The sequence below is a fragment of the Elephantulus edwardii genome, unplaced genomic scaffold, assembly GCF_000299155.1.
Source record: "Elephantulus edwardii isolate Elephantulus edwardi_28Jun2011 unplaced genomic scaffold, EleEdw1.0 scaffold00147, whole genome shotgun sequence".
Classification (NCBI taxonomy): domain Eukaryota; kingdom Metazoa; phylum Chordata; class Mammalia; order Macroscelidea; family Macroscelididae; genus Elephantulus; species Elephantulus edwardii.
In genome coordinates, this window is record NW_006399897.1 from 8,381,351 (window position 1) to 8,408,662 (window position 27,312).

Consider the following 27,312-nt stretch of genomic DNA (forward strand, 5'->3'; position numbering starts at 1 on the left):
ACTCAAAATGCCCCATGCCGTCCCATCTTATCTCACCAATGCCCAATATGTCAATATTTATGCATTCCATTTCTTCTTTAACAATATCTAATTTTCCTACATTCATGGTTCTCACATTCCGTGTCCCAATCATTAGTGTCTACTTACAACTGTTCCTCTTCCTTTGTATTTCCATACTTGAAAGCTCAACCTAAGTTGACTTTTCTGTTTTTCTACATGTGTTCTGCTGTACATAGGGTTTTCAGAGGCCTGCTATTTCAGAAGTGGCTGGCCAGTCCTTCTTAGTCTGTCTTAATTTGAATGTTCAGATTTAGAGAAGTATCAGACAGAACAGCACTTTACAGAAAAGGTGAAAGATAGATCCCTTATTGTGTAGTTAGCCATTAGTATCAGTGTTGTCCCTGCCTTTGACAAACGTGTCTTTACCCACTTATCTCCCTACTTCACCATCCACCAGGATAGCCATTCAGTTCTACCCACTCCCTTCAACATCAATATCCCATTGTCCAGCCCTTGATCTGATAGCTTATATCTGAAACTTCCTTGCCTTCTTTGATTCCAAATACGTCAGCTGCTGAAAATTTCTTATGTTGTGTCCAGTGTCTCTTAAGTTTAGTGGTAGTGTTTCTGGAGCGAAGGTGATGTGTCCTGTAGAACCGATGTGTAGATAGGTGTAGCCCTCAGGCCCTAATGGATCCTGTGTGATTCTGGGGACTCCACGGTTACCTGAGAAGTGAGTGGAGGATTTTAAGGTTCCTTGAGATGTCCCACTTATCTGCCTGTCAAGATTTCTTTCTTCCCCCTCTACATGACCTGAGAATGGATAGAGACATTAAAAGACAGCTGTAAGATATATAGAGCTCTGATGGCCTAACGACAAGAATCTGTGCTGCAATCCTGAAGGCATGCAGGTCAAGGACACCAGCTGCTCCACAAGAGAAGGATGGGCAATCTTGCCCCTTACAGTTAACTGTCTCTGAAAACCCACTGGAGGGGGTCAACTCCAACTCTATTAAACACAACAATAACAACAACAACAAGAAGATATCTAAATCAACTCCTGCCCCCCAGACCCGGAAATACAGAGGCCGGAGGTTGCTCACCCCCAAAGATAGCATGCCTTTGCTTCCCAGACTGGTCTTTCAGTCTTAACACAGGACAACACTGTAGGAGATACAGGCCTCCAAAAGAATCTTGCAAGCCTCTGCCGCCAGTGCTGGTGAGTCTGCCCCATGTCCCTTAAGCATGGAGGCCACAGACTTCTCTCAGTGAAGTCAACCTGCTGCTTTGCTATTGAGCTCATATTTCCTGCTCTGGACAAGAGCATGCCAAGGGCAGGTCTCCCACTGAAACCCTGTAACTACTGCTGAAGGAATTGAAACCTGCTTAGAAAATTAAACTTAGGAAACTTAGAAAAATGAGGAGCTAGGAACCATTCACACCTACACTACAGAAGCTACCTCATAAATACCAAGAAGAAACCCACATAATGTGAAAGAAACACCATAAAGGCTCACATACTATGAAAAAGCAAAATGAAATTTTTCAGATGGAAAAACAAATACGATAGACTAAGGTTGAAGAAATTGTCAGCATGTGAGAGAGACCAGAAAAACAGGAGGTACAGTGAAATTGAAGACAAGAACCTTAATGAGAACCTACTAGAAGGAAGAATGGAGAAAATGGAAGTAAAATGAAGAAAAGTTAAGAATCAGATGGAATGGCATGAAACAAAATAATATATGTGTGACTGAAATTCCAGAATAGAAGGATAAGGGGAAAAAAGCACTGAGAAAATTGTGGGAGAGGCATGTACTGAAAGAAAACTTTCCAAGAATCAAGAAAAGTGAGGAAATATACTTTCAAGAACCTCAGCAAACACTAGACAGGCTACAGTCCAAAAGAAAAACATCAAAACAAATGAAAGACAAGGGAAGAATACTAAAAAGCATCATGAGAAACAAACAATGATTCACTCACAAAGGAGAATAAATTAGACTAAGCTCTGACTTGTTAGCAGAAACCAAGTGAGAAAGAAGATAATGGGATGACAAATACAGAAGGGTGAAAGAAAACAATTACCAGCCAAGGATCCTGTATCCAGCAAAGATATATATCAAATATGAAGGAGATATTGCAGAAGGTCATTTGCAGAAAAGCAGAATTTTAAGGAATTAATGAAAATAAGACTAACTCTACAAGAAATACTCAGAGAAGTCCTTTACACCAAGACAGCAAAGGAAAGCAGATAGACCCAAGAAATCAGCAACAACAGAAAAGGGAATACAGTAAAATAGCAACCATAAAAACTGGTCTGTCAATAATCACACTCAATGTGAATGGCTTAAATGCACTAATTAAGAGAAAAATAGTAGCAGAGTTGATAAATACAAATATGTTGCCTACAAGAGACACAGCTAAGAAATGAAGAGAGAGAATTAAAATCAAAGAGTGGAAAAAATGTATCAAGCAAATGACATCCACAAAAAAGTAAGAGTAGCAATACCAATCATCAATGAAATAGACTACAGGGTGAATACCACCATATGAGATATTTATGGATAATCTTCAGAAGGATTTTGCTATTGTGTGATATTAGTGATATTGTTTAATAATTCCCACACTCTGTTGGATCACCTTTTTTTTTTTATAGGAATAAATACCGATCCCTTCCAATCAGTTGTCCAGGTAGTTGTCCTCCAGATTTCATGGCACAAGGTGGTGAGCATGTCCAGAAGAGCAGCATTTCTTGAAATATGTCAATTGGTATCCCATCAATTCCTGGCTTGGGGCTTTGTTTTTAGTCAATTTCTTCAGGGCAGCTTCAGCATCCTCCTTCATCCCTATTGCCTCTTGATCATGTGTGTTTCTTAAAAATTGAAGGTTTTTGTCAAGTCTGTATCAAACAAGTCTGTGAATGCCAATTTCTTTTCAACAGCATGTGTCTCTGTGTCACGTTTTATTAATTCTCAAAATATTTCAAGCTTTGTATAATGCTACTACATACTTAATAGATTGAAGTATAGTGTAAACATACTTTCTTTATGTCCTGTTGAACAAAAAAAATTCACATTATTGTATTGCTTGCTTTATTGCAGTGGTCTATAACTACACCCACATCATACAGCAATACCGAAAATCTAGAAATGGACTCCTGTGCAAACAGCAACAATCTTTACAGTCTCAAATAAGTGTCTTTTTTCCCCCCACATAGCAGCTTGGCAGTTCAGATTACTGATTTTCAGTTATCAACTGATCACTTAACATTGGGGAAGTCAGCAGAGAAAAAGATTGTATGTGGGAGGCCAATATGTGGACAAAGCAAAATTGATGAGCAAACAAAAATCAAAGCAGATGATTAGTATATGGAACAGTAAGTTCTCAGTACCTCCTTTTGTATTGATGATTCTGATGCAGAAAACTGATAATTATGGGAATTTACAAGTTGTGGCTAACTTTGAGAATAATTGGAATCCCAGACACTTAATTCTGCTCATGCAAAACCTATACTTGGCCTGGAAACAGTAGTCAGAACAGAGCAGGAAAATACTGCATAGTTCAGGATCAGGAAAAGTATTATGGGTGCATCCTATCTCCATACCTTTTTCAATCTATATGCAGAACAGATCATTTGGGAGACTGAATTTCATAGGAGGAATGTGGCATCAGGATTGGACAAAGACTCATCAACAACCTGCATTATGCAGATGACACAATTGCTTGGTGAAACTGAGGAGGACCTGAAGCGCAGGAGAGAAAGACCCAGGATGAAACGGATTGACTCTGACAGGAGAAGTGGGATTAGGTCTGTCAGAGACAATGAGATTGGCTCAGGATAGGGCAGGGTTCTGAGCTGTTGTTCATAAAGTCACTGTAAATAGCAGGCTACTTGACTGCACATAGCAACAACAACAACAACTTCAGTGTGACTGCAAAAAACATTAGTCCTGTACGTTTTTAGAATTGTAGTTAGATTGAAAGTTCATAGAGAAAATTGGCATTCCATTGGCAACCATTAGTACCTATTTTGTTTTACATCATTAATTATAATTCCTACATTGTACCTGCACTCTTCCCACTAGTCAACTATTTTTAATAAAAGCAGAATATTGGAAGAGATTATGTTCTCTAATTGACATAGTTAAACAAATGGCATTAGGAAAAAATAAACATGACCTTTCTCAGACAAACTAAGACATATTTAATCTGAAGCAAACATGATGTACTCTCTTTTATTTTAAACCCCGGTACCCTGTTGCAAATAATGTATCAAACTTAGGTTAATTAGATTGTTGGATGTGCAAGTAGTTAATTCCTGTAAATCTTGTGAACCCTTAGCTATTTTTGAAAAAAATGTAGATTTGAAGTTCACAGTACGCAGTAGCACTTTAAAAAGTTCCTGAAAAATAACGCAAAATAGAATATTAATTTAGACACAATTTATCTAATAAGATTCTAATTGATTAAGAGTCATTGACATCTTATATAATGAACTTTCTATTAAAATTAATTGAGAAATGATGGATTAGCTGAAATATATCATAATTCTTGCTTTAGATAGGTAGATAGATAAATTCATATATATTAATTGATCAATGGGCCAATGAAATTGTTGTGTGTGTTCTTTGTCCTACCACTTCCGTTGGTGTAAACAATATCTACGTATTAATATCATTCAAAGTGTTTTTAGAATATAACAATGCCTGACCCCAACTCTGATTTAATTGGTTCAAGGTGAAGCCCAGAACCATCCTTTTGAAAATCTCCATAATTAATTTTAATGTGCAATCAGAATAGAGAATCACTGTCTAATGCCTGGGGTTCTACCTTCAATTGAAATCAGCTTTAATTAACCTCCTACTTTACTGCTGCGATGTGTATGTTTTTCTCTATTTTATTTTTGTTTCAGATATATTTCTCTGAGTAATAAGAATAAAGGAAGAACAGTTGGTAGAAATTTACTTAAGAAATTAGGTTTGTCATTAATACAAATGATAGGCCATCTGGATAAGCAATAATGTTCTGGTACTGAAGAGCGTTTTCAAGAAGTGCATAATTTTATTATTAAACAAGTTAGTAATGGCTCTTAATGTACAAAGCATGTATTTTAATTAGAGGAGTGTGCATACTAATTAAGCACTTACTTATAATAATTCATTAACATTGATGAATATTCACCTTTCACTGAGGAATTCCTAGAGATCTTATGGAACCTACATCACAATTCTGACAGAGTTCAAAAGCAAAAATGATGATTACTTTTTACTGAGGTCAATGATATTCTCAATTAGGAATGCTAATGTATGCTTCTGTAATATAAAGAAACTTGCTTATGGAAATCTTCACTCGAGATTTCTCTGTATTGAACTCATATACAACTCCAGCTGTGTTGATTAGAAACGAATTAAGAATAAACAAGTTTAGACCAACATTTCACAGGAAGGTTATTTTCCCTCCAATTTTCAAATTGCTAACAATTTGTTGTTAAGCTGGAACTGACTCATAGCTAACCCTTAAGAAAGATTCCAGGACTGTAAATCCCATGGGAGGAGATTGACCATCTTTCTCCTTTGTAATTGCTGTTGGATTTGAATCAACAGAGAGACATCACCTTTATGTTAGTAGCACAACTCCTCACAAATTAAGCTGTATTAATGCTTATCTTTATGTACTATAGTTCATGTATTTCAACTTTGATTGAATGAATATTTTGAACAATTTTTAAAAGAGGACACTGTCTTGATAAGAAAATAGTAATATTAAATAATGTACCATCGGAATTATTTTGGGGAACATTCACTTTTAAAAATTTCTCCAATGATTCACTTATATAAAGAGCATAACATACATAGAAAGGTTCAGATACAAGATAAGAATCATCCATATCACAAAAGTAACTACCATAAGTCATTGCTGTTTTGAAATGTTAGAAATGTAATGAAAAATTTCTGTTTTATGAGTTATTTTTACCCCCCAAAATAAGAAAATGTTACTCTATCCAAACGTTCAGCATCTCCATGGTGCAAATAATTATTTCACATGGCTGTTAAAGAAAAAAAAAGATTGTGATTTCAAGTTTACCCAGAGGTGACATCAAAAAAAGGACAGACAATCTACTGCTGGAAAATGAACCATAGAAACCCCTCTGCACACAATTCTATTATGACACACATGGAGTATTCATGACTCAGAAACAAATTTACAACTGATAAAGGTAGATTAAAAAGCACTAAAACTAAGTACATCCCTTTTCTGTGTAACTCTGTTTTATGGAGAAGTAAAGAGTAAGGGGAGATAGGGAGTAAAAAAGGACATCGGTATTCTGATTCAGAAGCTCTTTATGTTTAACGTGGCATCACCTACACCCACAATGCTGTTGATGGGTTGTACTGAGTCGAGGAAAATTCTTAATGATCTTGTGAACAAGAAATCTGAGTCCTGCCCTATCCTATGCTGTCCTTATCATCTCTGACATACTTAAGCCTATTTGTGTAGTCACTTTCTCATGGAGAGTGTTTCTCCCTGACCTTTACCTTTCCAAGCATGGTGTCAATTGCCAAGGAATGGCTCCTCCTACTAACATGTTCAAAATATGTGAAATGAAAGTTCATTAATCTTGCCTCTAAGGAGCACTATGGCTTCACTTTCTCCAAAATGTACCTGTTCTTTGTGATATTCAGTCTTTTTCTCTATCACCACAACTTAGAGGTGTTGGTTCTTCATCTGCCATGCTTATTCATTGTAGAGCTCTCAGCTGCATAGCGAGTGACTGAAAAGTTCGTGGCCTGAACCAAGCTCATCTTAAACTGGCATCACTGTTCCTCAGTACTTTAGAGAGGTCCCTGATAGCAGGCTTATCTAATGCAATATCATTGACAACTTCAATGTTTTCTCCATCTCTTGTGATGATGCCTATTGACCCACTGGTGAGAACTTTTGTCTTCCTAATGTTGAGATGTAATCTGAATTGAAGGCTGTAGTACTTGATCTTCTGCAACAAGCATAACAAGACTGACTCTTTATCAGCAAGCAAGTCTGTGACATCTGTATAACATAAGTTGGGTTAGTTATCTATCTCTGTATATCTATGTGTCTATCTATCATCTATTTATATTGTGATTTTAATGGCAGTTTACAGAAAAGTTGGACTTTCCTTCACTCATTGTTGCACATTTTCCTCCCTCCGTCTTCCCCCCTCACACAGTTCACTTCATTTTTAAAAATATTAATTTACTGTTATACTATTTTCTCCCTCCCCTTCTCTTCTTCCCCTCCTCTATGTCTCTTTGTAATGTACCTCCTATTCTGGACCATTGTCTTACATACAGTACCTAATCATATATTCTTTTTAAATGGTTATCTCCTTCATCTGATCCAATACAGTGTTCATTATCTATCTACTCCTTTCCTAGTCTCCTCCCAAGCCTTACTGCTGTTGTTGTTGTTGTTAGGTGCCATCAAATCGAGCATGACTCATAGCGACTCTGTGAACAAAAGATCTGAAACCAGTTCTGACCTGCACCATCCTCACACTTCCTGACACACAAGAGCCCATTGAAGCAATCACCTTGTCAATCCACCTGGTTAAGCGTCTTCATCTCCTTCACTGACCCTCCACCCTTCCCAACATCATGTCTCTCTCCAAGGAATAGCACCTCCTAGCAATATGTCCAAAGTATGTTGGGCGAAGCCTCATCATTTTTGCCTCCAAAGAGCACTTGGGCTACACCTTTTCCAGAACATATCTATTTGTGTTCTTGGCTGTCCATGGAATGGTCAATGCTCTTCTCTAACATTACAGCTCAAAAGCATCAATTCTTTTTTCTGTAATCTTTATTCATTGCCCAGGTCTTGGATGCATAGCTAGTAATCAGAAAGGCCATGGCTTTAATCAGACACACCTTAGTCCTCAAATTGACATCACTACTCCTCAATAATTTGCAAAGGTTCCTAACTGCAGATTTTCCCAGTGCAGTGCTTCTCCTTACTTCCTGATTGCTCGTACCAAAGGTATTACTTGTGGATCCAAGCAAGATGAACTTATGGACAGTTTCAATCTACTCTCCATCTATCATGACATGGCCCATTGATCCAGTGGTAAGAATCTTTTTCTTGATATTGGGACAAAATCCATACTGAAGGCTGAATTCCTTGGCCTTCTCCAATAAGTGATTCAATCTTTCTTACTTTGAGCAAGCAAGGTTGTGCCATCTGCGTAACACAGCTTATTTATGAGTCTCCCTCCAGTCCTGATACCACACTCCTCTTCATAGGGTCCAGCTTTTCGGATAATTTGTTCAGCATATAGATTGAACAGGTATGGAGACAGAATACATCCCTGATGCACTCCCTTCAAAATTCCAAACCATGCAGTGCTCATCTGCTCCATTTGCACAACAGCCTCCTGGTCCAGATATAGATTTCTCATGAGCACAATCAAGTGCTCTGGAATTCCTATTCTTCTCAATGTCAGCCACAACTTGTAATGATCCACATACAATCAAACACCTTTACATAATAAACAAAGCACAACTAGACATTCTTTTGGTATACTTTCTTTAAGCCAGGATCCATCTGACATCAGCAATGATGTTCCTGGTGCCACAGCCTCTTTTAACTTCTTCACTTGAACTTCTGGAAATTCCTTATCTATGTACTGTTCCAACCATTTTTCAATGATCTTCAAAAGTATTTTGCTAGCATTAGATATCAGTGATATTGTTCTACATTGTCCACATTCAGTTGGATCACCCTTCTTGGGAATAGGAACAAATATAGACCTCTTCCAAACCATTGGCCAAATAGCTATCCTCCAAATTTCCTGGCATAGACTGGTGAGTGCATCTGAGGCTGTTTCTGTTAGTTGAAACAAGTCAATTGGTATTCTATCAATTCCTGGGGCCTTATACTCCCTTCAAGGCAGTTTCTACTTCCTCTCTCATTACCATTTGCTCATGTTCATATGGTACTTCCTGAAATTTTTCAGTGTCAAACAATTCTGGCCCAGAAAGTCACTGTATTCCCTCCATCTTCTTTTGATGCTTTATGGGTCATTCAGTACATTGCCATATCATCTTTCAACATTACAGCACAAGGCCTAAATTTGTTTTTTAGTTCTTTCAGCTTGTGAAAAGTAGAGTGAGCTCTTCCCTTTTTTGGCTCCAATTCCAGCTCTCTGCACATGCCATTATAATGCTTTGTCCTCCTGAGATGACCTTTGAAACTGTCTGTTCATCTCTTTTGCTTTGACATATTTTCCTTTAGATTTGGTTACTGACATTCCAGTGCAATCTTCAGTCTCTTCTGACATCCATTTCAGTGTTTTCTTTCTCCTCTGTTTTTATAATGACCTTTTGCTTTCTTCGTGGATGATATTCTTGATGTCATCCCACAACTCACCTTGTCTCCTATCATTGGTATTCAATGCCTCAAACCTATTCTTAAGATGATCATGAAAGTCCAATGGAATTGACTGGACATTTCTAAATTGTGTTAACAATCAAGTGTAAGCTGATTAACTGTATCTGACCTAGTTTCCAATCAGCGTGGGTGTGAATCCTCTGTGTGGGCAAACAGGATCTGGTGGGTGGGCCTTCGTATGTAAATTTCATTTTAGTCTTGCCTGTGAGTGGGCCTTCAGCTTGGCAAAGTTGGATCCTTGTGGGTGTTTGTGATTTACTTGAAAAGTGGAGTAGACTGTTTGGACATTTCTAAATTACTTTAGCAATCAAGTGTAAGGTAATTAACAATTTATCTGATCTCATTTACAATCAGCTTGGATTGGAAGCCTCTGTGTAGGCAAACAGAATCTGGTGGACAGGTCTTCATATTTAAATTTTTGCCTAGTCACATCTGTGAGTTGCCTCCATGTTAGTCCTGCTTCATAATAGTGGTGTTATGCAGTATTTTTCTTTTGAGACTTAAACATTCCAGTTGCCATAATGTCCTCCAGAGTCATACAGTTGTATAATGCTTTATGAATTCATTCTTTTTCAGTACTGCATAATATTCCATTCTGTGACTATATCCATAGTTTTTCTATTTGTTTGTTGATGGACACTTGAGTTGTTTCTACCTCTTTTCTATTGCTAATAACACAGCAATGAACTTGGGCTATAAGTTTCAGGAGATTTGATGGAACATAACAGCAATAACAACAAACAACAATGCATACAACTGTTTGGAAGGCCATTCTGGTTTCTTTAGGGTATATTCCCACCAGTGAAATAGGGTCAAATGGTATTTCTGTTTCCCACTTTTTGAGAAAGCGCCAAACCCCCTTCAATAATTATTGAATCATTTTACACTCCCACTCGCAGTGAATAAGAGTTTCAATTACTCCACAAACTCACCAGCATTTGTTGTTTGCTCCTCTATTGAACTTTGCTATTATTACTAGGCATAATAAATGTTGCTTATAAGTCTTCCTCTGCATGTGATGCTGCAATCTTTTTCATAAAGTCATGCTTCTGAGTCACTCGTTTGAGCAACCTGAATTCTCAGTTCTCTGATAGCAAAAGTCAAATCAATATACTATTAAAGTCAACAACTGAAATATCTATTTTATAATAAAAATATTTTGGTCAAAGCATAAAAATTGAAAGCATTTTTATATACAGATAATCTATACCAATCCAGTTAAGAGCAAAGGGGTTTAGTTAGTAATTTTTTTCATCAAAGGTTGGGTTTGTGTTTTTTTTGTTTTAGTTTTTGGTTTTTTGTGTTGGTTTGTTGTTGCTTTTTTAAATTACAGAGCTAGGGTTTTATTCTGAAGGAAAAATGATAGAAAAGAAAAATAATTGAGAAAAAAGAAAATATTTGCGTGTTTGTTGTTAATTTCCATCAAGTTGTAGATGACTCATAGCAACCCTATGAATGAAAGACCCGAACATTTGTATAACTTTCATTGTTTCTCCAAGTTCATCGAGTTTCCAGAGACAAGCTATTTCAGAAGCAGATGCCACTCCTGCTTCTAAGCTTGTTTTAATTGGGGAGCTCCATGAAACTCTGTGCACATTGGTGTCACAGGGTTTAGCATCACAGCCACCATAAGTTACTTCTGTGGAGCAAATGGACAGATCAGTGCTATTCCACTTAGAAGAATGCTTGACCAAATTTCTTTTCCAATTGGAGGCCGAATACAGTCAACTTACACCCAATGGCGAGTAATCATTCCACCCTAATTCTCACCAGAACTAGAGAAGAAACCTCTATAGAATCTGGCTGCTGCAGACAACTTTCCAATCTGGATTCCAGCCCCAAATTGGTGACTAAATGCTTTTTTAGATATTGTTCAATGCCATCGATTCGAGCACAGCTCATAGTGACCCTATGAACAAAAGGCATGAAGCCTTTCTATACCTATTGTTGTTTCTCTCACTTCAAAGAGTTTCCAGAGGCATGTGGTTTAGGAAGTGAGGCCACTCCTGCTTCCAAATCTGTCTTAAACTGGGAGTTCTACAAAACACTGTGCACTTTGGGTAGCCATTATGGCAATTGTCCCTAAATGGCACAAGGTTCAGCATCATAGAAAACCCAGGTTACTTCAATGCAGCAAATTGAAAGAGGAGTGCTGTAACATTTTAAAGACTGTTCCTCCAAAAATAAGTGTAGAAACTCAGGCCCAACTTATATTTAAATACATGGCCCCATTTTCTCTCTCTCCCTTTCTCTCTTCCCCCCTCTTTCATATCTATCTATCTATCTATCTATCTATCTATCATCTATCTATCTATCTATCTATCTATCTATCTATCTATCTATCTATCTATCTATCTATCCACCTATCTATCTAAGCTTTTCAATAACTATTGCCTTCTCTTCAGGTTCATAGAGCTTGCACAGGCAAGTGGTTCAGGAAGTGAATGCCACTCCTGCTTCTAAACCTTAATCAGCCTGGGAGCTCCACCAAACACTTCCCAGGATGGTGTTTGGCACACCTATGGCACAGTTGTTCCATTATGGCATTTGAGACTCCAGTGGCAAAAAGTTTAGTGTCACAGCAAACCAAGATTACTTCAGCACAACAAATATACCAGTACTGTATTACTTAGAAGAGCTAAATAGTTATTTATTTTCTTATAAGGGCCAAAAAAATAGTAACAAGCAATTAAAATATAATCCCTCTGACCCAACTTTTAAATATAAGGGCCTTCCAGGAGGTCTTGTTAACTCTAACAAGAGGCTTAAATAAAAACAACCACACAATCCAAACAGATCCTCAATGAAAACAAGAGTGCTATTGTACAGTCTACCACTTCACCCAACTCCAAAATGGAGAAAAGGGCTTGGCTCTATATGTTGCTGTTGTTGTCAGTAAGTGTCACCAAGTGATGACCCTAAAAACAAAAGATCCTAACCCTGTTCTATAAAAATTGTTCTCTAATTTTATAGAGTTTCCACAGGTATATTTAGGAAGTGAATGCCACTCCTGCTTCCAATTCTGTCTTAATTTGTGTGCTCTACCCAACATTATCAACCATGTGTAACCTTTATGGCAATTGATGTACCACCATTGGCAAGCTGTTTAGTCTCACAGGAATCCTAAGTTACCTAAGTACAGCTAAATGACAAAAAAAATGCTGTACCACACAGGAAATGTTCATTTGAAATACAACCAAATAACTTCATTTAAAAAAATCCCCAGCTTCAGCCCTCATCTTTCATTGGCTCCAACAAGAGGTCCCCAGCCCACTCTCACCACTGACCAAGAGGCCAGAGGTGTCTTCCACGGCACAAAAGAACTGGCCATATTTGTATGTAGATCCATATAATTCTTTTCAATTTCAGGTTCTCCTTGTTTTAAGCAAGCAAGGTTGTGTCATCTCCATAATGTAGGTTGCTGAAGAGTCTTCCTCCAATCCTTATGCTACATTCTTCCTCGTATAGTCCAGCCTCCCAAATGATCTGCTCTGCATGTTGATTGAAAATGTATGGAGATATGATGCATCCTTAACACCCACCTTTCCTGATCCTAAACCATGCAATATTTCCCTGCTTTGTTCAGACTACTGCTTCCTGGGCCAAATAAAGGTTTTGCTTGAGTGCAATTAAGCAATTTGGGATCCACATTCTACTTTAAATTAAGCCACCGTTAGTTGTGATCCACCCAGTCAAATGTCTTTGCATAGCCAAAGAAACACAGAAAAGCATTTCTCTGGTACTCTTTTCTTTCAGCCAAGATCCATCTAACGTTGGTTATGATGTTCCTAGTACCATGGCCTCTTCTAAACTCCACTTGTACATTTGGCAAGTTTTCAGTTGAAGTACTTTTCCAGGAGTTTTTGGATAATCTTTACCACAATCTTGCTTGTGTATGGTATTAGTGATATTGTTTGGTCACTTCCACACTCTGTCAGGTTACTTTTTTTTCCATTTGGGAATAAATATAGATCTTTACCAGTTAGTTGTCAAAGTAGTTGTAATCTAGATTTCTTGGCATAACCTTGTGAGCACATGCAGGGCCCCATCTATTTGTTGAAATATGTCAGCTAGTATTCCATCAATTCATGGGGCCTTGTTTTTTTCCAATTCCTTCAGAGAAGCTTAAACTTACTCCTTCATTACCATTGCTCTTGATCATATGCTGTTTCATTCTTCTGTGACAGCCAATTCTTTTTGGTATACTGACTCTGTGTGCTGCTTCCATCTTCTTTTGATGCTTCTTGGGTCATTCAACATTCTGCTCTAGTATTCTTAAATATTGCAACAAGAGATTTAAACTAACTTGTTCTTCAGTTTATTCAGCTTAAAAAATTCTGAGCGAGTTCATCCCTTTTGGTTATCCAACTCCAACTCTTTGTACATTTCATTCAAATCCTTAGCTTTGTCTTCCTGAACTGCCGTTCTAAATCTTCCATTCAACTTTTCAACTTCTTGATTTCTTCCCTTTTCTTTGGCTTTGTGATGTTATAGTGCAATATTCACAGTCTCCTTTGACATCTGTTTTGATCTTTTGTTCCTCCTCTGTCATTTTGTAATGATTTTTTTTTGCATTCTTCATGAATGATATTTTTTATATGCTTCCACAGATCATCTGGTCTTTGCTCATTAGTGTTCAAGGCTTCAGATCTGTTCCTGAGATGATGGTTAAATTGTGGTAGTATAGAATCAAAGTAAAATTTTAGTTCCTGTGTATTTGATTTTATTTTCTTTAGCTTCATTTTGAACTTGCATATGAGTAGTTGATGGTCTATTCCACAATCAGCACCTGGCCTAGTTTTGAGAGCTAATATTGACCCTCTCCAGCAATTTCTTCCACATATGTAGTCAATCTGATTCCTGTGTAGACCATCAAGTGAAGTCCATGTGTATAGTCACCATTTATGTTTCTTATAAAATTTGTTTGCAATGAATAGGTAATTGATTGTACAGAAGTCTATTGTTCTATCTCCAGCCTTATTTCTGTCACCATGTCCATGCTTCCCAACTACTGATGTTTCTTCCCTGTTCCCAACTTTTGAATTCCAATCAGTCATTATTATCAAAGTATCTTGCTTGTAATTTCAATTGATTTCCAAAGCAAAATTTGGTAGGAATCATCTGTTTCCTCCTCTTTTGCCCTGGCTGTTGGTGCATATATTTGAGTGCTAGTAGTATTACCAGGTCTTCTTTGTATGCATTTGGATATTATATTATCCTGTTGCTCACAACATTGTATTTCAAGATGGATCTAGCAATGGTCTTTTTAACTACAGTCCCAAGTGAACACATTTTATTTCACCAATGTCTAGTATGTCAGTATATATGAGTTCCATTTCTTCCTTAACAATATCTGGTCATTCTACGTACTTCTGACATTTCGGGATCCAATCAGTAGTGTCTGTTTGCAACTGTTCCTCCTCTTTTGTGATTCCCAGTAAGAAGTTTTTGCCTCAGATGTCATATCTGCTACTGTACTCTAAGTGTGATCTATTGGATGTAGGGTTTTCTGAGGCCTGTTGTTTCAGGAGTTGATAGCCAATCCTTCCCCCTAGTACATCTTACTTTGGATGCTTAATTCTAGAACAATATTTTACAGATAAGAATTTTGCCCAAAAGAGTAGGTGAGAGACCCTTCCCATTACTCAGGTTTTTGGCCCTGCCCATCAACCCCTTAGGCACATATGTCTTATTTGCAACACCACCCATGCTCTACTAGCATGCAGCTCAGTTCCCTCTCCTTGCCCCTCCAGCATCTCCTCCCTCACCCCTAGTTTATCTTGGTTTGATAGCTCAGGTCTCCAGTCACTTCTTCCCATTTACTTCCTTTCCACTACCCCGTGATATTGATGTTTCTATGCAATGAGGGAGGGATGTGCCCCAGGTGATGTCTTTTTCCCCAAAGCCTATTGCCCTTTGTCTCAGAGGAGGTCAGAGACAAGGGACACCAATTTAATCTCTGGTTCTTTTGTCTACTCTCCTTAGTCTGTGATGTGGTGCAGCCAGATTCCTCTTCTCTACTCTGTGATGGTTTAGTGGAGGGTCCTTGACTTCACTCTTGTGTGCTGTGTTAAGAAGTTAATTTAGCTCTTTCTCCATTTTTATGTAGTTGTCCTTTGGTATGACCTGACCTTGTAGAACTGCTTTTGCTCTTTTAAGCTGAAGAGAAAACAAAGGAGAGGTAGATCCTCAACCTAGTGATTGCACAGTGAGTACAGCAATGTATCAGAGATTGTGAGGATAACACAGGATAAGAGAGGGCTCAGATCCATTATTCATAGAGTCCCTATGAGTTGAACTAGATTTAATGGCACCTAACAAAAAAACAATAACTATTACTGTTGGTGTTGTCTATTTATGCCTTCAAGTCTATTGTTTTTTGCATATTTTGCAGCTTATCTCTTTGTGACTCTAATAATTAAGGTTCTTCCTCTTGTTCTGTTGACCCTTTTAACCATCTTTTAATATTTATTTCTCCTTATCTCTATTGCTGTGTTTTAGTTTGAAGTCTATTTTATATTAGATTAATATTATAACATCATCTACTTTTTCTTCATTGGCTGTACTGTCCTTCCAACCTGTTGACAGCTTCTGCATTATTGATTTTGTTATTTTGGATTTAAAGTACTTGAATTTTTATCAAAATGCTATTTTGAGGGGATCAAAGTAAAGTCATTTTTTAAAATTTCTATTTCTTTTCTTCTACTAAAATTCTATCTAAAACTAATTCTCTATGTTAAAATACATATCCTAGTAGTAGGAAGATATACTGCCAATCCAAAGACACATAGTTAGAATCAACTAGCTACTCCACAGGAGAAAGATGGGCAGTCTCCTCCTGTGTAATTTATAGCCTCTGAAAAACTGATGAAGGTCAGCTATGAGTCAGTTCTGACTTCATGGCTTATAACAACAAGAGTCTATTTACATGTAGAATATGATAAAAATAACAGATGAAGGATAAGAATCTGTATCCACTGGTATCTCTTACAAAGTTTGAAGAACAACTTAAGTGGACAAAAGTGCCACACTCTTAGCAGCTAAACAGTATCTTATCCATTTGCCAGATATTCTGTACAGACTCTATTGCTCTGCTCTCCATAATTTTAAATAGATTTGAGGACAACTGGTATAGAATCTATAAGTGGTGAAACCAGTTAATGGACTAAATAAGCTATGGGCCAAGGTAAGCTCTAGTGGCCTAGTGGTATGGAGCTCTGCTGTCAATCTAAAGGCACATGGTTTGAATCTACCAGCTGCTTCATGAGAGAAAGATGGGCAGTCTTCTCCCATGTGAATTACTGTCTTTTAAAACCCACTAGATGGTCAGCTGTAGGTCCGTTCCTACTTGATGGTACATAACAACAATAACAAAAGCCAAAAGATTAAAAACATGAGTCTACCTCAAGGTGCTTCAGAATTAAATCTTGGTGATTTACTTCCCCAAAATTGGCCTTTAAAAAACCTGTGGTGCCCAGTGCTACTCAAGCACATGTGACTGCTATTAATAAGAATTGGTTTGATCACTCCAACCATATTTGCCTTAACTATTTATTTACTATTGTATTTATTTAATTTTAAAATTTATTTTCTTTTTATTTGAATGGAAGTTTATTAATCATATTTGTTGTTCACTGGTAATTATTGTGGGATAAATTTTTCTAGAAAAATAAAGGGCATGAGTAGTTGGAATGAAAAATGAGAGGAAAGGAATTTTAGATAATAAATGGAAACAACCTTTTAAGGTTTGTGATATGAATAATAGTAGAAAAATTAGATGTTATAGAGAAGGTAACCTGAACAGATATTTCATTTTGGTTTTGGAAGCATCAGTGGCATTCACTTCCTAAACAACATGCCTTGAAAAACTCTATGAACTTTGATAAATGTTAATAGTTATAGAAAGGCTTCAGGCCTTTTGTTCATAGGGTCACTATAAGTCATGCTCAACTCGAAGGCAATCAACAATGCAACAACAATATTTGAGTTATTTAAAATTCAAGATTTTTTGATAAAATATTTTTTATCTTTTGTAACTTACTTTCCAATCATAAGATTTGAGAGATGTCATGTTTACTCTTGTATAGCAATGATATATAGGAAAGGGAAAATAGATATTCAGAAGAATTTAGAAAGATAATCTTATTGACATAGAAAATGCTTGGACTCATTCTTCTTCCCATAAAGGACTTAATCTTTTCTCTTACCATCAGCAATCCAAAATAAATACAAGGAAAGTGAGACTTGGAATCTCCTACTAAACCCAGCTTTGCTCTCCATTTGCTGATGAAAAGGATAATTTCATTTTATATTAGAAATATTCTGGATTTTCCAATATATTCTTGAATTAAATATCTTGAAGATAATGCCATTACTTTTACTCTTTTTGGTTTTTTAACATACCTTAAAATGAATAATCGGAAAAGTAAAACAATGTGAATTTGATTTTGTAGACAATTTGAAAACACTTTATCTTAGTAGATTATTTGGTTTAAAAGTTGTTGATTCAATATTTCACCCATGTGAAACAGACATAGACTGAGTGAATCTTCATTGCTGGATTATCTTCTGAATTGTTTCTTTTTTTCCCTTCCACAATAGCTTTGTGTCAACATGACCAATGAAAAGATACACCACTATATCAATGAAGTGCTTTTTCTACAAGAACAAACAGAATGTGTACAAGAAGGAGTTACCATGGAAACAGCATATTCTCCTGGTAATCAGACTGGAGTTTTGGACTTTTTTTTCCAGGTATTCACAAAGTATAATTGGATTCTTTACAAGATGCATGCATTTAAATATACTAAAGAAAAGAATATTTTAAAGCTCCCTTATTTTGAGCTATCATTGTATGTGAGACACTGCAATATATTAATAATCTTTCAAATTATATTGAAGAGCAAAAGTTCTCTTTTTCTGAAAAGATCATCAAATCATTGAAAGATCAATATATGCATACATGCATACATAGAGAGGGAGGGAAAAGGGAGAGGGAGAGGGAGAGAAGGGATTATTTTGTTTTTAAAAAAATACACACACATATATATTAAAACTCTCAAATTCATTGCCATAAAATGGGAACCAAGTCTTGCTTACTCTAGCGAGTCTATGTAGGCAGTAAATCGCACAGGATGAGCTTGCCCTTAATTCACCATTTGAGCTCCTGGTGGATTAGAGCTGCCAGGTATGTGCAGGTCTAAACCTCTGGATAAGCAGCATGACTCCCTACAGACTACACCACGAGAGGTCCCTGAATATATATATTCCTCTTTTGTTTTGTTCTTAAAACTCTACTTTTCATGCTTACAAATGTTTAATGCACACTATTAATATTTTATAAAATAACAGCTAAACCAAAAGAGCCCTGGTAGTTTAATATGTTACTTACCGGGTTGCTAATACAAAGAGTGACAGTTTGAATCCACCAGTGATTCCAAGGGAAAGACATTATCAATCTTCTTCTGCAAAGGTTTATAACCCCTGAAAACTACTGGAAGGTTACCATGAGTTGAAATCAACTCGATAGTAGAGACTTAACAGAGGGTTTTAATACCTAAAATTAAAGAAATTATAAGGGGAAATATGCTCAAAGAGTGTGAGAGAAAGTCTTACCATGTTTGCCTCTAAGGGGTGTACTGGCTACACTTTGTCAAATACAGATATGTTTGTTCATTTGAAAATGCACTGCCATCCCAAAGACACAGGTTCAAATCCACCAAATGCTCAGTGGGAGAAAGATAGATTGTTTCTTCCTGTGCTATTTATAGTCTCTGAGAACTCATTAGAGGGTCAGCTATGAGTCAGTTCTGATTTGACAGCACACAAAAAACAACAACATGGTATAATTCTCTTTGACAGCACCACCATTCAAAAGTTACCGTGTTTTCTTCTATTTTCCTTATTTATTGTCCAGGTTTCACCTTTATATGATGCAACTGAGAATACCCTCACTTGGGTCACCTTGATCTAAAGGACCTGGAGGGTTTTGTTTTGTTTTTTTGTTTGGTTTTTTTTTTTTTCTCTTCAAAGGATTTTATTTCCACGTAGCCACTGCTAGACCATGATTTTATTTCCAAGTAAGCACCACAAGACCATGATTCCAGAGGGTGAAAAAAAAAACAAAAAAACATAAAACCATTTCCTTAGTACTACTTTAGTTTGCTTGGCTCCACAGTCAACACTCTTGGCACCAGTAGCCAGAAAATTAAAAGGCGCATTGCCATGGGAAAGTCTGCTGTTAGGGACCTCTCCAAAGTACTGAAGAGCAATGGTGTCTCTCTGGAGATTAAGGTGCGTTTGATACAGGCTCTGGTCCTTGCTATCACTTGTTATGCATCAGAGAGTTAGAAAATGACTAAGGAGGATAGAAGGAGAATTGATGCCTTTGAGCTGTGGTGCTGGAGAAGAGTATTGAGGGTACCAAGGACTGCTAGGAAAACAAACATATTCATCCTGGAAAGGGTTAAACCAGGCAGCTCCTTGGAGGCAAGGATTCTGAGGCTCCATCTAACATACTTTGGACATGTTGTAAGTACATGATGTTTGGACATGATGTCCTTGGAGAGGGACATCATGCTTGGTAGTGTGGAGGGACAGTACAGAAGAGGAAGGCCCTCTATGAGATGGATTGATTCAGTGACTGGGGTAATCAGGATGGGAGTGTCAGAGACAGTGCAATTGACACAGGACAGAGCAGAGTTTAGGGCTGTTGTAGATAGGGTCGCTATGAGTCGCAAGTGAGTCAACGGCACATAACAACAACAACCCTTCACTGAGGACACACAAATACATCTCCATGTAGTTCTCAGGAACTATAATCCAATAACTAAAAGTGTGTGTTCATTTTCAATGGACATAAGGTTTGTTAGGAAAACTTATTAATAATTTATTCAGATTTTTGGGAAATGAACTCCCAGACTCTCCCAGGGTGTCCTGCATAGACGTCCTCTTGCGGGCTGCCTCATTCGACACTCACAAAATTCTGTAGGATATTATTATAATCAACTTCACTTTGCTGTTGTTGTGTGCAGTCCAGTTGTAGATGCATAGGGACCCTCGGCCCTTGAAGCACAATCGAAGAAGTCCTGAATCTCTTTTCTGCATGCTTCCTCACAGAATTCATTGTTTCCAGGAAGCCATCATAACGGACATTTCTGTGATACAGGTCACCTTGCCCTTCTCTCGGCGCCACTCCCCGACGTGGTTGGCTAGAATGGGGGGCTTGTTGGGCTTGAGGACAGGCTTTTTCGGGTTCCCTAAGTGAGCAAGGCGGCCTGCAGTCTGGGTGCCGCCATTCCCTGACAGCACCTAGGTTTTTAAACTGACAGTCTCTCAAGGTGTCACTGAAAGAGTCAAACCAAATTGTTACCAATTTCTCAGAATATTTGCTTGTACTCTTAAGAACTTAATGTTTTGTTACTGTTGAAGTGAAATATTGAGTAACTGTTAACAATCATTGCTTTCTTCCTTAAGAAATAAAATGTTATCAGGGTTCTTGTTATAACTTATTTTCTATGTTCTGTCTTCAAACACTTCTGTAATGTTTCTACATTTAGAAGATTGTCTTATTATAATCCTATTGTTACTTCAAACATTCAGAAAGCATGACACATAAGAAGTTTAAAACTTTTGGTGACATTATAATTGTACATATCAGTTTTAAAAATTTTTTTGGTTAGCAACTCCTTGAAAAACACCGTTTTGGTTTCTGGAGCAGACTGCTTTAGCTTTCTTCTAGGCAGTCCTTTACCTTTAAATGAAATGAAATGAAATGAGACAAAACTAAAGTCTTTGTCTCTTAGAGACACATTTCAGGGCTTTCAAAAGAAAATTAAAATAGAGAAAATCTATCAGTTCCTCTGAAATATGAGCAGACTTGCTGATAGCCTTTAAATAATAGAGTTGTCCCCAATCTCTATGTATTCTCATGTACAAGTTTGTGTGTTGGTTTGTATGTTTGCCAATAGCAACATATGGAGAAGTGTTATGACAAATGTTCAAATTGATACGATAGAGAAAAAAACTTGACATTGTAATATCAACATTTTACTTGCTCTTCAGAAAATTTGTTTTAAAAAGTTTAAATAGGAAATTGGCATGACTACCTCTCAGTAAACTCCTTATAAAGATCAGTTTCTTTCAAGGGTGCGCCACCAGACAGTTTGGGTACAAAGATTGTTTTTATTTTTAAAATCAATTTCCTCATATATGGACTCTTCATGAGGAGCTTTAAAGGGTCTCTGACCACCCCAACATTTTTGCAATGTACTATCGAGTATTGACGCAACAAACCTTGTAACAGGCATGCTTTTCTAAATTTCCGCATCAAAAAATATATTGATTTTGATCAAACAAAATGTCTCTCCAAGTATTGTTGGCTGTAGGAAATTAGCTCAGGTGGGTAGATTTGCATTTTCAGGCATCCCTAATTCCCTCTTTGAATCAGTTACTAGCTTGTTAGTTGATCTTTTCCCTTTCCATACCAGAGAGTAAATTTGGTGTTTCATCTGGGAACTAAATTTGCAAATGACTGTGTACAGTTGCAATATATCTCCACAACTGTATCCTCTAGTGTCAGCACTGCAAGCCATGTTCTCTTTTCCAGTACCAGCTATCCTTAAACCTCTTTGAGTTAGTAGACACATCTTTAGCTACATTAACATATACTGGGAGCTTTGGTGGCCCAGTGGTAAGGAGCTGCACAGCTAACCTGAAGGCATGCAAATTCGAATCCAATGGCTGCTTCCTGGGAGAAAGAGAGGAAACTGCCATGTAGTTTACTGCCTCTGAAAACCTACAAGAGAATTAGCTATGAGTTGATTCTAACTCAAGGATGAGAGCAACAATGCAACCAATTATCCTTAACTTTAATTTTCATTGTATAACTTCTGAATCATCTCACTGAAGACAATTGCATGTGGCCTTTCAATGTTCTTTAATATGAGCATGGTTTTAAATCAGGTTTATTCCAGTACGCTTCTTGCTAAGAATTTACATTTCTACCCTGGAAATTAGTCATATATAGGGAGCTTTGGTGGCCTAGTGGTAAGAAGCTTCATTGTATCCCCAAAGGCATGTGGTGTGAATTCACCAGCTGCTCTGCAGGCGAAGGATGGGCCATATTCTCCCCTGCGATTAACTGCATTTGAAAATGTGCTTGAGGGTCGGTTATGGGCCAGTTCCAACTTGAAGGTATACAGCAACAACACCACCACCACACATTTACTGAATCAGATTCTACATTTTAACAAATCTCTAGATGACTCATGTACATAAGGATCACGTAGGGATTTATAAGAAAAGGAATTTTGCCAAGATGCAGAATTTCAGTATATTTAAGTTGCTAATACAAATTTTCAGCAGGTTGCGTCAGAATGGCCCCGCCTTGTTAAAAATACTTAAAATGTTTAAAACACAAATGTTTTATTAGCGAGATAAATGACATTATGGAATGTCTGTGCTGTGGTATGGTGACTTCAGATCACAATACAAACAGAAGTAACTACAGGAGTTACCAGAGTTCCCTTCTGGGAGAGACTTTATTTTATTTATGCCATTTATATTTATGAATTGCATCAGGTTCATTATCTGTCTACTCTTGGACACTTTACTGGAGCTGATGAAGGAAATGGCTGTTTGAAAGGAATGTATGATTAGGCACTGTATGTATGACAACAATCTGTCATAAGACGTGTATCACAAAGTGAATTGGGGGCAGGGGAAGGAAAGGAAAAGGGTGGAGGGAAAGGGGTATCAGTGAATAAATGGAAACCCTCAGTATTTCTGTAAATTTTCTTTAAATCACAATTTTTGAAAATAAGAAACTCTTTGGAATAATATGTTCATTATTTTGATTTATGATAATTGTTTATAGGTTTTTAAATTATATATATACATTTATCAAATTATACACTTTATATGTAGTTATTGTATGTCAATTTGGTCAATAAAATTTTTAAAATATGTTATCAAGTGCATCAGGTTGATGTTATAAATTAAAATATTTGACAATGTAAAGAAATTATATAAATTGCCTTATTTAAAAAGGTAGACTTACTTCGTCAACAACAAAAGGTTAAAACAAACTTTCTAACAACTTAAGGGATAAATGTAGATATACAGCACTAAGTAAAAATTAATAAAACAACAACAACAAAATTTAATCCAACCAGTTCCTAAACTCTGGAGGAAAAAAACAGTGTCACTCTGGAGAGATGACATATTAAAGGTAGGGAAGTTCTTTCAAGTAGCATTCTCATTCATGTGAGATTAAATTTTAAATTTATTTGTTGTATGACTTGGTTTCCTTTTGGAACAGCTATAAAGTATTAGACTTATAATTTGAAGTTATATATGTCATCTACAAACAATTTTTTTTCTAGATTTAAATACTAGAGTATTAAAAAAACCCCTTCTTTTCTTTTAAGTGGGATTTTAACATTTAAAAAAAATATTTACTGCACGTCAGGATCATTTTTTGGTAAGACATTTGTTCCTTTTGTGCTCCAGAAAGTATGAAATGCTCAGTATGAATTATGTGTAAAGAATAAATTACAGAGGGAAAAGGATCACTTACTTGTAGTTATCTTATAGTTAGAATTTGATTTTTCTTACTAAATAAGATACTTTTTAATTGCATTTGTATACTCATCTATCACTTAAAATACTTTTGAGGATCTGTTTTGAATATAAGCTATACTGTTGTTATTGTTGTTGTTATATGCCATCGAGTCACTTGTGACTCATAGAAACCATCTATGTACAAGAGCCCTAAACCCTGCTCTATCTTGTACCAACCTTATTGTCTCTGATACATCTACTCCCATTATCCCAGTCACTGAATCAATCCATCTTTTTGAGGGTCTTCCTCTCCTGCACTGTCCCTCCACCCTCCCAAACATGATGTCCTTCTCCAAGGACTGGTCCCTCCTTGCAACATGCCCGAAGTTTGTCAGACAAAGCTTCAGAATCCTTGCCTCCAAGGAGCAGACAAGTTTAACCCTCTCCAGGACAAACCTGTATGCAGTCCTAGCAGTCCATGGTATATTCAACATTCTTCTCCAGCACCCCAGCTCAAAGGCATCAATTCTCTTTTTATCATTCCTAGTCATTGTCCAGCTCTAAGTAATATAAATGTAACAACACTTAGCAAAATAAAAATAATGCATATTAAAAGTAAGGACCTCTCAAGAATACTGAAGAGCAATGAAATCAGTCTAGAGACTAAGATGTGCCTGATTCAAGCCAAGGTCTTCACAATTACTTGCTATTCATCAGAAAGCTGGACAATGACTAAGGATGAAAGAGGAAGAATTAATACCTTTGAGTTGTGGTTCTGAAGAAGAGTATTGAATATACCATGTACTGCTAAGAGAACAAACAGGACTGTCCTGAAGAGGGTGAAACCAGGCTGCTCCTTGGAGGCAAGGTGTTTGAAGCTTCATCTGAGATACTTTGTGCTTGTTGTAATGGGCGACCAGTCCTTGGAGAGGGACAGCATGCTTTGGAGGGTGAAGGGACAAAACAAGAGAGGAAGACCCTGGATGAGATGCATTGACTCAGTGTCTGGGGTACTTGGGGTAGGTGTGACAGAGACACTGAAGTTGATTGAAGATAGAGCAGGGTTTAGAGCTGTCTTAGATAGGGTTGCTATAGTTGAAAGTGACTCGACGGCACATAACAACAACTTTATTTTCTCAGTATTCGTGTCGTTATTGCTGCTCATAAATATTTATTCAAATATTGTTGTTCATATATATTAATGTGTTGTTCATGTATATATGAATAAAAACTATATGAATATGTTTATATTGAATAATAGCAGAAATGACAAATTGAGTGAAACAAACCACAAAAAAAAATCATTATTGTCTCTTAATTTTCAGAAGCCATCTGGTTTTCTCTCTTTATTGGATGAAGAATGTGAGATGCTTTGGTCAATGGAAACAAGCTTTCCAAAAAAGCTACAGAGTCTCCTGGAATCCTCAAACACAAATGCAGTGTACTCCCCCAGTAAAGATGGAAATGGAAATGTTGCCCTCAAAGATCAAGGCATGGCATTCACTATTATGCACTATGCAGGAAGGGTAAGTTGAAAGAATAGAGTTATTTGTAACAAGTAATGGCAGACAAAAAAAAATTAAAAGATTGTATAGTGGTAAAAACTTCAGCTACTAACTGAAAGGTAAGTGATTTTAACTTACCTTCATTTTTTCCTCTCCTTTGGTCCAATCTATTTCCCTTCCAGCAGTGCTTACTGAGATCTTGCAACCATAAAACCTTAGAGAATCCAAGATGAGTAAAACATACTCCTGGCATTTAACTATTGCATAGTAAATAATGGGGAAAATAAGGGAAGTATAAATTAACAAAAATATATTATCATTTTGTCATTATAATATTAACAAGGATATAAATTTCTATGTTGTTGTTGTTGTGTGCCATCGAGTCAGAACCGACTCCTAGCTGACCCTTTGGTGGATATCAATCACATGGGAGGGGATTGCCCATCCTTCGCCTGTGGTGGCCTCCAACAGCGTTCTTTGGGATTACAGTGCAGCTCCTTGCCTCTAGGCCACCAGAGCTCATACACTACTTTTCTTCTTGTTGTTGTTATGTGCCATTGAGTCACCTGTGACTCATAGCAGCCCTGTGTACAACAGCCCTAAACCGGGCTCTATCTCTTGCCAATCTTATTGTCTCCGACACACCTATCCCCAGTGACTGAATTAATCCATCTCATTGAGGAAAATTATTTAGATCAGAAAAAGTATGGGAACATTTTTCTAAAGGTTGTAGTATATTACTAAGGTTTTCAAGGATAAGTTGATTGCACTAGAAAGAAAGGAATAGAACACTAAAGGTACAGTATTTTTAAAGCAAATGACATGTATTATTCAAGATTCAGTTGCATGGGACAGAATCCACAATAGCTATAGAAGTATGAAATAATTCATCAGAGAAAAAAAATAAATGAAAAAATCTAGGTTGTACTTTCAGAATCAATTCTTATAATACTATAATATATACCCTTGTATTATATGCTATAAGACATACCCTCCAAAGGAGAAAGTTACTACGCAAATATTTGTGTTTTCTATTTATTCTTTCAAGTTGTTATTACCGATATAATTCCACAAAGACAATTCTTTAAAAGATCACAATGCTCAAGACAGACAGTCTTTTTTTTTTATTGGTTTGGGTACAATTCTTTGTTTTTCTTGTATTCATGTACACTTATTTGCTTGGGTTTTTTCCCCCTCTTTTCTCTACCGACCAAACTCTGTGACTTCATCATTTACTCTCCCTCAACCCTAAAACTCCTTCCCCTTACCTGTTTGGATATACATACACAGCTTACCGGTTATCCTTTTGTTTTTACAATAATGGTCTTAATACAGTTTGGTGGGTTTTGGTTTTTTTGTTTTGTTTTGTTTTTTGTTTTTTACATGCCTGAATTAGTTCACTCAACATAATGCTCTCTAGCCTCTTCCATTATTATATAGTATTTTTCAAAATTGTTATTCCTTAGTGCTGTGTAATATTCCATCATGTGAATGTACCGCAATTTCTCAATCCAGTCATTTGTTGATGGACATTTGGACTGTTTCCATGTTGTTGCTATTGTGAATAATGCGGTTATAAACATCAGTATACAAATCTCCATTAGTATCTCAGTTCTGTTTTCCTTGGGGTATATTCCTAGCAGAGCAAGATAGATGCTCTTTACTAATGAAGTGAAACTATTGTTCAATTTATAGAAGACTTCAGGGAATGGTTTTACTTTGAAGTTTAAATTTTAAAAAATTTTTTCTTTTACTTTTCCATAATTTTTGGACTCATGTACTTATAACTTGTTAGTCAAATTTGTGTCTTCTAGGTTGCAACACC

The 27,312-nt window shown here is 36.8% G+C and overlaps 1 protein-coding gene across 1 annotated transcript in view; it reads left to right on the top strand.

The window, feature by feature from the left end:
- MYO16 (myosin XVI) overlaps positions 1-27,312 on the top strand; it is a 951,959-nt gene that overhangs the window by 621,827 nt on the left and 302,820 nt on the right. Inside the window, exons 22-23 of the mRNA XM_006894620.1 lie at positions 18,022-18,174; positions 25,308-25,508. Of these exons, the coding sequence (XP_006894682.1) occupies positions 18,022-18,174; positions 25,308-25,508 (354 nt within the window). The remainder of the gene's footprint in view (positions 1-18,021; positions 18,175-25,307; positions 25,509-27,312) is intronic.